Consider the following 15,577-nt stretch of genomic DNA (forward strand, 5'->3'; position numbering starts at 1 on the left):
TTTTAGATACTTTACTAGTCCAACTGTAACACAAGGCTCAAGTCTAAGTGACTGCTGTTTACATAGTGTTTGTTTGAAAGAGATAAGAAATTGCAATTAGAGAGCACGTGACACTTCTGACCCGGCAAAACCAATCAGAATACCGCTTGGACTTTTCCGTCGTATCTAATAAAACATTTTCGAATATAAAAAGCCCCCCAGTAGCACAGCGGCATGTCTGCGGACTTACAACGCTAGAATCCGGGTTTCGATACCCGTGGTGGGCAGAGCACAGATAGCCCATTATGTAGCTTTGTGCTTTACTTTAAAAACGAAACAACAACGAATATAAAAGTAGGAACACACAATGATTTGATGGGCAATGGTGATTCGCCACCGCGTAGAACATGCATTATTACGCAGAGAAATAGATCCAGTAAACTTTGTAAATACTACATATTTCAATGTTTTCAGTACGAATGTTGTGTTGTATTCTTGTTTTACCTATTAAAATATATTTTGTCATGAAAACTGAAAGTTTCCGAAAACATTGGTCATTTCTAATTCTAGTTAGTGTTAACTTTGAGTTTGATATTTAAGGCATGTGATCGAAAGTAGTCCAAACATGGTTTCTAATTGCATCCGAGAGTGTTTTCACTAAGTACGACGGAAAAGCTCGAGCGATGTTCTGATTGCCAGAAAAATAGCTACCAATACAGTTTTTATAGTTGCTATACTGTTGAATGTAATAGTTGCAAAATGCAGGAGATTGCTAATTGTGGTAATTTTTTGTTTCGGAACTTTTGACTCGAATCCTGTAACTGAACATGCTCACCCTTTCAGAAGTGAAGCATTATTATGTGATGGTAAATCCCACTATTCGTCAATAAAGAGAAGCCCAAGAGTTGGATGTGGGTGGTGTTGATTAGCTGCCTTAACTTCGGTCTATCACTTCAAACTTAGGAAAGACTAGCGCAAATAGCCCTAGAGTAGCTTTGCGCGAAATTCAACAAACAAATAAACTTCCGCGCTAAGTTACACAGAGAACTTGTCTGACCAAATAGTGGTATTATTCTGTCACTATAATAATGCACCCACGACCCCAAAGCGAGGAACGCATTTTTTTTCCTGCCAGCGGTCTGCGAACCATGGATTCTCAGATTCACTTTTCGCTAACCAGTAGCCCACGACCGACCCCATAGCCACGTATATTGTGTAATTTTGTTGCAAGTCCAAATCAGTTTTACAAAATAATGCATAATCATAACCCTTGGCAAGGTTGCCATTTTTTTGTTTTTGTTTTTACATCTGATCGTTTGAGTAATAATAAACTAAGTACTATTACAGCGTGTCCACGGACAACATAAATACTTAATCATCCATACTAGAAAATATAATTATGTGCATGAATATGCAGAGGTAAATCTAAACGATTTCATGAATAAATAATGGCTACGCGTGGTGCAACGGTGTTAGAAATTGCAAACTGCCTTAAAAGAATTAAAGAAATAATAATTTTGCTTAACTCTTAAATATACATTTTTTTTTATGGAAATGTACAATTAATCCATAGTATCATTTTTATATTTGTTTATCACAAGTAAGACCGATCAGCTTGCCAACTTTCTATAGGAATGACTAAACCAATTGAGTTATTGGATACGTTGTCATGCTTACAATGCAAATTTAGGCAGTTGTTGGTACTAAGGTTCCTTGAAGATGTATCTTCCAACCTGAATTTTTATTTTTATTTTAAGCAGACGACCAAGAATAGGTGGAAAAAAACTGATCTTACAGTACAAAGACTTTCACAACATGCAAAGTATGGTATTTATCTTTCATATGGATATTTCCGCATTTCTTGACCAACATCAAATCTTGTCTCACAGACGAATAATGATTTTTGTCACTTTTTCTTTCTAGTTAGTTTCTTTATTGTTCGCGAACGTCTCGAGAGTATGAATACTTTAAGAAGACAAGTATGTGAAATGTTATTAAAATTACTTGATTTTTATGAAATATCACGTGCTTCTAACAATTGTCATGTGATGGTTTCAAACAGTTTTTTAAAAGTGTTTTTAAACACAAAATTACACAATGGACCCTCTCCCCCGTGTTCATCGCGAGTATCGAACCTTGATCTTTAGCGTTATAAGCTCGAAGTTTATAAATTAAATTTCGTCGTTTTTGTTAATTTCTAAACAATCGTAGACCCACAGCATCCGCAAGTACTGGAGTTTCATGTGGCATAAAAAAATTACAGAGTAACTTATCAGAAGTGACTACATTCGATAAACGTAGAATATTTAAATTCAAAATGTCAGAAGTTTGAACTTTGACAATTGAAATATTTTAAGACTGCGAAGGGTACATTGTCATAAATAACTCTGACAGAAAATTTCCAAAATGATCTCGGGTGTTTGTTCTGAATGTGAGAAATATATAGAAAAAAGATAATATTCAGAATTTTTGTCGAAAGAGTACAACTTGTAGAAAAGGTTATAGGAACTATTAATAACAATAAACCTTGATAAAATACAAGCGGAGTTATCCCTAATAAAATCAATAATAAAAATCGAAATAACGACAATGGGATATGAGTTAAAAATTCCGAGAGCACAAGGGTCAACGTTTCGTTGTCATCAGCGCCATCAAGAACAAAATATAAGTGTGAAAAGCACTATAAATACAAGTCAAAGTCTCGTGATGTTCGAGTGACTTAAGTATAAGGAAGCATCGGCATGTCGGTTAATAGTAGGCTTCAACTCTGAGAACAACAGGGCTTTTATTATTATTATTTTCTTGATTTCTTGTATATTATTTTGGTATTAGAAGATTTCATATTTTATGTGACTAAAATGGTTGATGCTCAAATACATGAGAATGAATGGGGTTGGGATATTTAATTCACAACCTGTTAACCTTACGTAAAAATAGGGGCAACCCTGACAAAAATGGTAATAACATCTAAGTGTTAATGTCTTGAAATGTTTATTTAAATTCAAGGCGGATAACATTTGATCCAGTTCTATGATGAACAAAGCTGGTTTTATTATCTTATGTATTTAATACCCCAAATTTTCTTAATAATAAAATTGAGCAAGCTAACTTCCCATGAACCACTTGTTAGAAAGACACATTTCTTATACACGTATCCAAATAAACCCATCGTGTTTTTTACAGATTTTGCTGTCAGAATATTTATTTCATAAAACATAACAATACACAATAATTTTGTTTTAATTCTTAAGCGCCACTTCCGGAGCGTGAGCTTAAAGAAATATGATAGTAAATATACCTAAAATCAGTGGTACTCATCTTCCCCCCACCCCATGTAGGAAGAATCACCTTACTTTTAGTAAATCTTCTCCCGCGGTCATAGAAGAGTCACCCTATTTTTAAGAAATCTCACCCTATGTCTTGGAGGATTCACCCTACTTTTTACACATTCCCCTCACCTAAAGCTACAACCACCTCATCTAGGAAGAATCGCTTTAGTCTTAGTAAATCTTCTCCCGAAGTCATAGAAGAGTCACCCTATTTTTAGGAAATCTCCCCCTATGTCTTGGAGGACTCACCCTACTTTTACATATACCCCTCACCCAACGCTACAGTTAAAGGCTAATAACCTAGGAAAGGTTGTTCTTCCATGTCCTCACTCATTGGCACCATTGCATAAAATGGCTCTTCAAAAAAAAAAAAGTACTCAAATATTTCCATAAACCTATTCTTTTGTAGCAATACTTGACGAAATGTTTACAAAAAAAAAAAAAAATAACCATGGTGATTGTTCTACCGGAAGTGACCTAACTTCCTGCATGGAGGTACATAATCTAAACGCCATGTCCCAGCAGGTGAATGGCTAATTAAGTAAGATATTTTTATAACGATGAAAATCATAAAATCAGAGCTGATTTCTTAACAACATAAAGTGTCTTTATATTTTCTCAAGAAATGAGAAGCTATAATCAGGTGTGAGCTAATAATAAATGAACTTAGTTTTTCGAAAATTGTTTAAAATCGAAGTCTAAGTTCAAGGGAGGTCCAGTTCAATCTACAATTTGATCAGTATGTGTTATTGGGTTATACTGGTTCCGGAGAATTCCATTCCCCATCAGTAACCCTGAACACAAACTAACCAAAGAGAGATAACCTGGACCTATATCAATAGTGAAAAGTATCAAACATACTGTTGGTGTGAACGTGTGAACATTGGATAGGTTTTTTCTCATAGTGACTACAAAGTACGTTCACACCAACAGTATAGCTGAGATGTGTGCGCTAGACACTACATCGTCACGTTACACATTATCGGTAATATTAACTATCAGTCTGCTAACTCTACAAAATGTAAATCACACGTTTACTTATTTTTCCATCTTCTTATAGCTGATTATAAAAAATATTTTTCTCGGACTACGTTTTAGTTAGTCGTACTACGCTTGCGCACTACTTTAAGTGAAAATTAGTTTAAAGTGTACAATTCTAAAACGGTAGATGTATTAACACATATTTTTGTTTACTCCTGTACGAAATATATGTCGGAAGGTCTCATTTTGCGAAGATTTAATTTCATAGCAAAAATAGGTTTAATCCTTTGTCTAATTTAAATGATAATTTGAAGATAAATTTAGGCTTGTCTATTCGTAAAGTTAATTATTGCGTAACTCCATTTAATTCTAACAAACCGAGTTCGTAATCCAGTAGATGTACAATATTGTAGGAACCACGATGTTACAATCTTTCTTAAAGGCCAGCCTTTGCAAGAGCGATATAAATTTTCTAGGGGCGAAATTAATATATAAATGCGTTAAACTTCCCAACATTACCCAGACATGTTTCGAAAAACAGTAATTTACTGGTAAGTGAGTGAGGATTTTGGCCAAAATCATAAGGACCGGATCATGATAATCAGGAAATATTTGAAAACTTCATCACCCTAGCAGTGAGTAAAATGTCATGTCCAGACGTGAACGTTGTTTTTTTAAACACTAAATCATCTGTTACCCATGAGGTGACAATTAGAAATATATTATCGTAGGTGAAAATAATAAGTTATACTCTCTTATTGATGAACCGTTTATTATTTTAAAGAATGACTTTTTTTTTACTGTAGTGATGCTGTATGCAGAGGGTTAATCGCATTCTATCTGAGGAATATGCTAATACCGTGGTGTGTTACAGCCGTGGCACCACGTGCGACATGTATCTGGTCCACCATTAAGACCCGACCATTCGAGAGAGTAGTGCCGCCACGATAGACTTTAGGCTGGAGATTTATAAAAAGCCTTTTCTAAGATAAATATTCATACGCCTAGGTCATTAAACGATGTAGACTCAGAGGTCACAAAATTCAGAAACAAGGATCCTCCATTGTCCTCCTTGGACGACGTAAAGCGCACAACGGAACATTTAGGACATCAGCGAGCTTAGCCAGTTAGAAGCAACTTACTCATCCGCGCGCGCGCAGTCCCCCAGTGGCACAGCGGTATGTCTGCGGACTTACAACTCTAAAAACCGGGTTTCGATACCCGTGGTGGGCAGAGTACAGATAGCCCTTGTGTAGCTTTGTGCATAATTAAAAACAAACAAACAAACAATACTCATCCGCGAAGTGATGGCTACTGTCCCGAGAAAAACCCTCTGACCTAAAAAAAGTCATTGCAATGAAGCTGGGTATATCTCCTGGTACCGTTAACAAAGTAACATGCGAGCATTTGAAATGAACAAAGACTCCCCAGCTTCAAATCGAAGGCTGTTTTCTTAAGAGAGGTTTCTGAATATACTGGAATCCTAGAATTTTTCCTTTTGTTCACACACCTACCAAGTGTCCCAGCGCCAGTGGACCTTTACGTCTTTGGTCTATAAGTGTTGTATTGTACGCCGACGTTCACAAATAGCGGAGGGTTTGTAGTATCAGTTTGTCAAATTGTATGGTATATGTTTAATCTCATTTTTCGCAAGAGCTTTTTTACAATGGAAATCGAATTGACGAGCAATAGTGACAATTAAACTGAGCACATTAACGATGCAAGTGCGATTAATCTCAGTGCTATCGTAAAAGTTGTAAAATGAACAACGATTATGAAGAGCGATTCTTGTCTTACGTAATATTACGTCCGTTTCACAGTAAATTTAAAAGTCTGCTTCCTGTCTCTGTTGATACTTTAATGAATGTAGTTAAAAACCAAGCAGGTTTTAATATACTGTTTAATCATTTACAACCAAAGACGGCTCAAATATAAGTTTGAAGACTTTTAACTTTAGAATTCAGGGTTAGATTCTTCGAAGCGAAGACAACTTGACAATTTACATTCATTCTACGAAGTTACTTTTTGTGTGTATTGAGAGATGTAAAAATAGTCGAGGGTTTCTAGATATAATTTATGTTTTGCATTAGTTTCATAATTTTATTTTTTAAATTGATTTTCACTAGAACAAGAAATAACTTGATGAAACTGGCATTAGGCAAAAGTTGGCCTTGATTTCATCATACCGCGAGGGATGTGGTGTGAACGAAAACAAGAAATTACGTAAGGCCAGAGTACTATTGGGTACAGCCCTTTTCACAGTCACTGCATAATTATCACACGTGTTGAGTCACTCCTCACTAGCGACATCTAAACATTTTAAAACTACAGAAAAATTAAAACAGACGATTGCGAAAAGATTAGCGTTCTTATAAATAATCGATAGACATTATGAATCCGAGTAAGTAACAGGTAGAGTGCTGTCGTGTATGTTATACTTCCTTTATTTCAGTGACTAGATCGCTAATCAACATCAGCCAGGTATGTATATCATTTTAAAACTTGGTAATACAAATTATAACTATACTAGCATCGTCGTGAATTGATTTTTTTAAAGGTTTGAAAACATACTTATTCGACATTTGGAAATTTGCTTGAGTATTTTCTGGTTTCAGGAAGTTAACTTCCTGTTTATTATTTTTAAGTATAGCGTAGTTTGTATCATAATCGACGTATAAGTTCTATTATTATTATTATTCCCCGTTGGGCCGTTATAAAGTTACGGTCAATCCCATTATTTGTTGATAAAGGAGTAGCCCAGGAGTTGACGGTGGGTGGTGTTGACTAGTTGCCTTTCTTCCCTCTAGTCTATCACATATAAGTTCTATTATTATTATTATTCCCCGTTGGAGCGTTATAAAGTTACGGTCAATCCCATTATTTGTTGATAAAGGAGTAGCCCAGGAGTTGACGGTGGGTGGTGTTGACTAGTTGCCTTCCTTCCCTCTAGTCTATCATTAGTATTTAGGGACGGCTCGTGCGTATAACCATCGAGTAGCTTTGCGCGAAATTGAAAACAACTTCACAATTTCCTTTATTTTTACCACAGAATACATTTATCGCAAACATGTTCAGGAGAACTTGTTAAATATTATAACAAATAATTCTTGTCAAAAAATTAATTCATTATTTATTAAAAAATTAAAAAATCCCATAAATAGCCTTATTATCAAATCATGATGATGATAAAAACCCACATACATAAGAATGTAGGACTATTTTAGTTTTAATTACTACTTTTCTAAGCTAAATTATATTGAAAAGCTAATGAGAGCAAGTATTGTTTGAAGAGTTTTACTCTTCGTTAAGCGTGACCCGGTATGGCCAGGTGGATAAGGCGCTCGACTCGCAATCTGAGAGTCGCGGGTTTGAATCCCCATCCCACCAAACATAATGAGAGCAAGTATTGTTTGAAGAGTTTTACTCTTCGTTAAGCGTGACCCGGTATGGCGAGGTGGATAAGTCGCTCGACTCGCATCTGAGAGTCGCGGGTTTGAATCCCCATCCCACCAAACATACTCGCCCTTTCAGCCGTGGGGGCATTATAATGTGATGGTCAATCTCACTATTCGTTGGTAGAAGAGTAGCCAAACAAAGAGTTGGTGATGACTAGTTACCTTCCCTCTAGTCTTACACTGCTAAATTAGGGACGGCTCGTGCGCGAAATTCAAAAACAAACAATCGTTAAGCGTATCACAGTGTCTGCTCTTACTTGCGCCATCCTCAATAGTTCGAACTGACAAATATTAAGAAATTCAAATTATTCTAGCTTTATTTAATGTGTGTGCTTAGAAAAGCTATTTTCTTTCTTTGTTCTAGAAATATCTCTTCACTTTTCATAGAAAAATGTTATAAACATTTAAATAGATATGTTTTGCTAACTATTTACACCCAAAAGGTATTTTTTTTACTATTTTTATTATGTAAAATATATAGGTATACATGATGACGTTTTGTCAACTTCTAAAAAATAAACCACATGTCATGTTTCGCGGGGTCCTTTTAAAGTGCTTAAAACCAAAACTGTCTGTTTTCATTAGTGAAAACGACTGTATTTGTGCGGACTTGAGGGGCAACTCGAATGTAGTTTTCATACAATTAGCACATTTATTTTAAATTGGCATTTTGTTGTTATCCAAACGTGGAAGGTTGAATTTTGGATATACATATATATATATTTACATCTTTATGTGTGTGCATATTCTGTTTTTTTTTAACACCAGGCATGATAAAAATTCATAACTCGATAAACCTTGTCTGTCTTTAGATCGATATAAATCGCAATGGTATCGACAATAAATATAATTATGTTTTTACATTTGAGGCTATTGTATTTGAAATTGAGCATGAAGACGTATTAAAGTCCTGATCAATTGATGGCGGGTCTTCACGGTTCATATTATGTTTACTATACTTTTATCAGTCTTGTACATTGATGTTTTACGATTAGGTTGTTGGGATCTACTACCCGAGTCTCTTACTTTTTGTAACTTAATACCCATAATGCAAGAAGGAGAGTAGATGATCAACTTCTAGTTCACTGATTGAATAAATGCGTATAAATTACAGTTTTATTACTGATATGCACGTAGTTTCATATCAGTTGCTTTATTGGTTTAAAACACATTTTTCTCATAAATTAACAGTAAAGTATTTCGCATCGTATTTGGTTATGTAAATAAATATATATTATCATGCTTAATAAACAAAATAATATACAACACAGGGTTTTATTAACAGGCCACAAATATCATAATAAGGAAATTCATGGTTCGGGAATCCTTTTCATGACAGGTCAAAAACCTTGTAAGACATTTTATTTCTTGCAGCATCAGTAAGATGAAGAAAACCCTCTTTTTGTTTCTTCTTCATGGAATTTGTGTCGTCGTGTTTAGTTTTATTGTTGAGAATGAATCCGACATCAGAGAAGACGAGGAAGAAAGCGAACCTGATCATAATATACGAGACCCTGGACACCACTTTTACGGCTTAGGGGAAAGAAGAGAACCAGATCACGACCCTGACACTTACCATGGTTACGATCGTAATCATGATAGAGATCACGATTATGATGAAAATCACATTCATGATTATGATCATGACAATCATGAACATAAAAGTAAGTAAAATAAATTAACTGTAATCTCAGCTTCTTTCTCTTTAGCCCACTGTTGGTTTAGTGGTAAGTCTGAGGAGTTATAACGCTATAACTTCGGTTTCGATACCCGCAGTGGAAAGAGCTCAGACATCCCATTGTGTGGCTTTGGGCTTAACAATAAACAAACTTTCTATTTAACTAATAACTTTATATCGTGAATACAATAGTAATCAATGTATAAAGTCTTGAATCTTTTTTTACCAGAAAGTCTCAGTAATCAATAATTGGTTATTTTAGTTGAACCTTTTTATATTGATACATATGTATATATTAAAGCTGTAAAATTCATAAATTCAAACATATTGTATATTGTTTATATATGATAAGAGTTAAAACTTTGCACACAAAAATAGTTCGTAAATAAGTGTACTAATATTATTTTTAGCCGCGGCATAGCGGCTCTGAGTTTTTCCCAATTACAAACTTTTAGCTCATAGCTCCATCTCTTTACCGATTTGAGATCTAATTACATTCGCAGCTAATGAGGATTCCCTCTTGTTCACAGTTAAAGTGAGTTCTCGTTCATGAGGTTATCAAAAATAACGAACTAGAAAATCTAGTCAAATTAAGAATTTCAAATGTGTTTTAACTAACAATAATAATCTGATATTAATACAGGTTCCTAATTCTCCAATTTGTTTCGTTATTTTGTTTGGTTCTGTTTCTCCTTTATATGGAAAGTTATTATCATGTACGTTAAATATTATGCCACATCTCATCATGACACAACATACGCCTTTTTTTCCCCCTTTCCAGATGATCTACAATGTAGCCCAAGGTGTCACTGAAGATCACAAGTTTATATTTTTTCTACACACTAATTTTCGAAAACACTTGGACATGGGGTTTCGTTATTATGTTTTCCTACTTTTGTAACATTATGCGTAAATATTATGAATGTATCATCCGGTGATTTGTTACACATTCTAAGAACTTATAAATGAAATCTAAGTGGAATATATCATTAATATGTCATCCACACTAATCTGCTCTATTCAGTGTTGACGAGGTTTCTCGCCCAATACCAGGGCTAATCGGGCAGGCTGGGATATGGTAGATGTAGTAGTTGTTTAGCACATATTTATATCGTCAACTTTCATGAACAATTGTTAAGGTGTGAACTAGATAAGTACGTGAACTGTAATTATTATCAAGTTTATTTAAGTCATTTATTAATCAGAATTTCAGGGTAAGGATTAATAAACATTATTATTCATTATTTTTATCCGAATTAACTCTACTAACTAATCATTCAGAATAATTGGTGAACCAATATTCTAGTTTGTTTTTTTTTGTTCCAGGAGCTGGTCAAGCAAACATTGTTAACAGGAGAAAACTGCATTAGTAATTTCTAAGAAGTTATGAATGAAAGCAAAGCAGAATATGTATAATACGTCAACCACACCACACACTACACGAGCCGACGAGGGTTTTCGCTCAATACCAGAGCTCGTGTTCAGGCTGCGAAATTTTTATACCGAAGAAAACGATACTACTCAATAGATGATCCTTCCCAAGATATGATACAGTATAAAATGAAACTTATCGAGTTATTTTTAAGTAATATAACTTACACCGTGACCATTTCAATATTAAATGCTATATCGGATTATAAGGCCTAGCTAGGTCAATTTAATAACTCTTACCCATTAGAGGCTAATATAATTAAGAACGAAGGCTGTGATTTAACGAAAATGTATACAAAAAATACTTTGATGGAAAAAACAACAACAAAAACACACTTTAAACATCAGTGGTTGATTATTTCGGATATTTGGGTAAAGCTAAGCAAAGTTTATCTGTGGATAATAGTCTTTAATTTTGAACTTATAGATTAGAGGAAAATAGCTACTCAATAGTACAATCGCCACTCTTGGGCCATTCTAATCGAAAAATGGAATTTGACCGTCACTCTTATAACGCACCCACGAGCCCCAAATTCTGGAGCGCGATTTTGTAGCAACGGACTCCACCATTAACCTTCGAATTCACGGTTGGGCACGTTAACTATTCATCAATTTCACTATCTGTTACAGAACACAACAAATCATCATAACAAATTTTAAATATTATTACCGTAATATTAACCTAAGATGAACTTTTGGTGCAAATTTTTAAAACTTCAATTTTTCCCATCATTGGAGACCCGGCATGGCCAGGTGGTTAGAGCGCTCGACTTGCAACCTGCGGGTCGCGGGTTTGAATCCCCGTCATACCAAACATACTCTCCCTTTCAGCCGTGGGGGCGTTATAATGTGACGGTCAATCCCGCTATTCGTTGGTAAAAGAGTAGCCCAGGAGTTGGCGGTGGGTGGTGATGACTAGCTGCCTTCCATCTAGTCTTACACTGCTAGGGACGGCTAGCGCAGATAGCCCTCGTGTAGTTTTGCGCGAAATTCATAACAAACCAAACCGAACCCATCATGGGATTCAAATTACTTGAATAAAGCAAGAGATAGGAAATACTGGAATTCTGCAAGTGGCGTTTTTAAAGTCCATAAATGTAGTTACAAAATAAAATAATACAGCTCATAATTAAGAACAAAATGACAAGAGATAAGAGTTCTTCTCAAGTCGTTAACTTGTCTTTTATAGAATCATTATTTGTACACAAATATGTTTTTATCATTCTTCTAAGTATAAATGTATCCCTTGTAATATAGGCTTGGAGACGCATTTAGGAGCAATGCATAATGCTTTTACAGAAATTCAGATCTACATGTAATGAAGGGCCTTGCATGGTCTGGTGGTCAAGGCTCTAGACTTGCAATCTGTGGGTCGCGGTTTCGCGTCCTGTCACTGAAAATTCTTGCCCTTTCAGTCGTGGGGCATTATAATGTGTCAATCCCACTATTCGTTGGTAAAGAGTAGCTAAAAAGGTAGCGGTAGTTACTATTCACTAGCTGCCTTCCCTTTAGTCCATCACTTCGAAATTACAAACAACTAACACAGACAACCTCTAGTAGCTTTGAGATAACTTCAACAAACAAACAAATACATTTCATGTATCTTTTATCATTTTATGTTTTCTTATGTCAGTTTCATATAGTTATGACTGGCTATACACTAAAAATGAAGAATAAATAAAGCAAAATAAAGCATAAATGAAGCAAAATTACATCTAATTTGGATAAAAAATATGTTAGATAGCTGACCAGCGGAATTCGTGAATAATATACCTTCTGGTTACATGTAATTCCTTAAACTTGGCTCTAAGCCAAACCTGTTTACAGTCCTCATGCGACAGAAGACGATATGTTTTACTTTACTGCAGCCCCCCAGTGGCACAGCGGAACGTCTGCGGACTTACAACACTAGAATCCGGGTTTCGATACCCGTGGTGGGCAGAGCACAGATAGCCTATTGTGTAGCTTTGTGCTTAATTACAAACAAACACAACTTTATTGCAGGCTTATTTATCCACGTTCTGGTTAACTAGCACTGCAGGCTTATTTATCCACGTTCTGGTTAACTAGCATATAAGTTTAACTTGTGGTTTCTTCTCTTTGAAAGACGAATTGTTTGTGATTAAATAATATAAAGTTTGGAGTGAGGTCATCAAGATTAATGCAGACCTATAGTTCTTTATCAACAGTCAGAATTAAAAACTTCAATGTTATTTTAAAGCTTGTTTAGTTTTCTTTATACTGGCCTCAAAATATTATTATTACTAACAAGAAAATAATAACCATTTCTTTATAACTGTTCGTTTTGTTTATATGTTTATTATCGTTTCATACTCAGGTCATTACGATGACACAGAAGATAAAGATCAATCGAACACTCAGAGGTCGGCTCAAAACTCAAGGGCCTCGAACGGCTCGTGGAAAATTTCTACTGTTTGGGTCTCACAATATCTACTGGTTTTATTTGTCGCGAGACAGATTATGTTATCATAAGTGCGATATTTCCTGCAACTTACTGCATTATTATATGACAAAACCATTTCTTTAATATCGATTGGTTGTTATTGGAGCGGGAAAATGCATTTAATTGTCCCACATATCAAGGAACAATGATAATATGATTATTTGAAATCGTGTTTGTTTTTTTTAAACGTTCGATTCTGTAGATTTTTTGATAATTTGTTGTTTATATATCGAGGTATCATTAACTTATTTAGTTGATCAAAATTGTTTATGTTACTTAATGTTTTAATGTACTAGAATATTCGGAGCCACTAACTCAGTTTATATTTTTACAAACGTTCCAATAAAATGTTTTAACTGTTAAAAATAGTGAAATATCTGTTGTGATTTAACAACTTTCCATAACTATTATGTTAAATCAGTAGTTTCCCGACGGGCTTGTATTGCTAAAACTAAAAACTTAGGGCTCGATTCCTCGAAGTAGAAAGAGCGCAGACAGCCCATCGTGTACCTTTCCTGTAACAAATAAGAAACATCATTAAATGATTTGAAACATTAAAAAAAAACATTATGAACAATTTGAGCAAAATACTTTTATTGTGAACTAGGGCTAAGTAACATCTAGTTTATAACCATCTCTATAAGTATTGGTTTCAGTATTTCGAAGGCAAAGAAAAAGAACTAAAATCATGTCTGTTCACAAATTCAGAAAGGCCAGCAATTACAGTTTTTTAAATTGGAAACTTTAGTGACCAGAACCATAGGAATTTTATGAAGCCGGAAATGGTCATGGGTGCAACTGAATATATCTTCAGGCCCATCGATGGCCTAGAGGTAAACTTGAAGGCTTACTGTGCTAAAATTCAAGGCTCAATCTCCGAGATGGGAACAGTGCAGATTTGCTCTTAACATAAACAGATACATCCTCAGCGTGTTGAGGCGTGTCTCAATGATGGTAATAATGATGACACCTTTCACCCTGAAAAGCATAATGTCAATCAATCATACGATAGCTTCAAAAAGGACGATTTGTTTGTTTTCTGGATGTTTTCATAAAAGTACAGAATTCTGACAGGATATGCATTTCGGACCTTATAAAGGAGCAAAACCAACAAAAGAAGCAAATTATTCCAGAATGGTTACCAAGATCAGATGGGTTATTGAAATTGTGAATGAGGTGGTAAAAGAAAGAGAATCATAGATAAAGTGATATACCTAACACTGGAGATTACGCAGGAATTGTTTGTTTATCGTACAATGCATTCTGGCCAACACTGACCAATTCACTAGAGGAGGAGGAAAAAATAGCACTGAAAATCCCGTGTCTTTCATCCCAATCGACAGTTATGCAGTAGAGAACTAAGCAAGGAAATAAAGCTTCACAGCGTCGTCTACGAATACATTCCCTGATGTATTTCGTGATTTAATTATTAACATTCTTCCTCTTAAACAGGCGACATCAGCTCACCTTTAGGACATTATTACTTTTGTCGTGTTCTGTTACACACGTAACAGTAGTACGCTGCGTATTCACCTCCAGACATAGCATCATATATCTACTTCATAACATGGTATCAACTGGTCACTCAGGGTAGCTAGTATCGGCAATGTCACTACGTGAACGAGGAGAATGGGGTTCCGCGCGTTCATGTTGTACCTAGCTTAGGGTACATCTTTAGCAGGACCCATTCTACCTTATTCCAACACGATACGGAAAAACATGTACTTTCATACACATGTTCAGGAGTGAAATTCTGCTGAAGAGTGTGACGTAAACGATAAAGATAGCTAAATTGGAATGCCGTATAGATTCATTAGAATGATGAGCAGGCTACAGAAAAACCAGGTTTATTTGAAGTGGATGTAATTTACTTCACAAACAATATATTCTGGTATGTTGACGTAAACGATAAAGATAGCTAAATTGGAATGCCGTATAGATTCATTAGAAAGATAAGCAGGTTACAGAAAAACCAGGTTTATTTGAAGTGGATATAATTTACTTCACAAACAATATATTCTGGTATGTTGACGTAAACGATAAAGATAGCTAAATTGGAATGCCGTATAGATTCATTAGAAAGATAAGCAGGTTACAGAAAAACCAGGTTTATTTGAAGTGTATATAATTTACTTCACAAACAATATATTCTGGTATGTTGACGTAAAAGATAAAGATAGCTAAATTGGAATGCCGTATAGATTCATCAGAATGATGAGCAGGTTACAGAGAAACCAGGTTTATTTGAAGTGGATATAAT

General features: G+C 35.1%; 1 protein-coding gene across 1 annotated transcript; it reads left to right on the top strand.

Moving 5' to 3' along the window:
- The first annotated feature begins 6,607 nt into the window (after nucleotides 1-6,607).
- On the top strand, nucleotides 6,608-13,683 carry LOC111085965 (protein catecholamines up-like). Its single transcript, XM_022386982.1, has 3 exons — nucleotides 6,608-6,770; nucleotides 9,119-9,408; nucleotides 13,192-13,683. Exons 2-3 carry the CDS (start codon nucleotides 9,129-9,131, stop codon nucleotides 13,344-13,346), a joined length of 435 nt encoding a protein of 144 aa, XP_022242690.1. The 5' UTR covers nucleotides 6,608-6,770; nucleotides 9,119-9,128; the 3' UTR covers nucleotides 13,347-13,683.
- Nucleotides 13,684-15,577: the final 1,894 nt, after the last annotated feature.

This window comes from Limulus polyphemus, unplaced genomic scaffold (assembly GCF_000517525.1).
Source record: "Limulus polyphemus unplaced genomic scaffold, Limulus_polyphemus-2.1.2 Scaffold744, whole genome shotgun sequence".
NCBI lineage: Eukaryota > Metazoa > Arthropoda > Merostomata > Xiphosura > Limulidae > Limulus > Limulus polyphemus.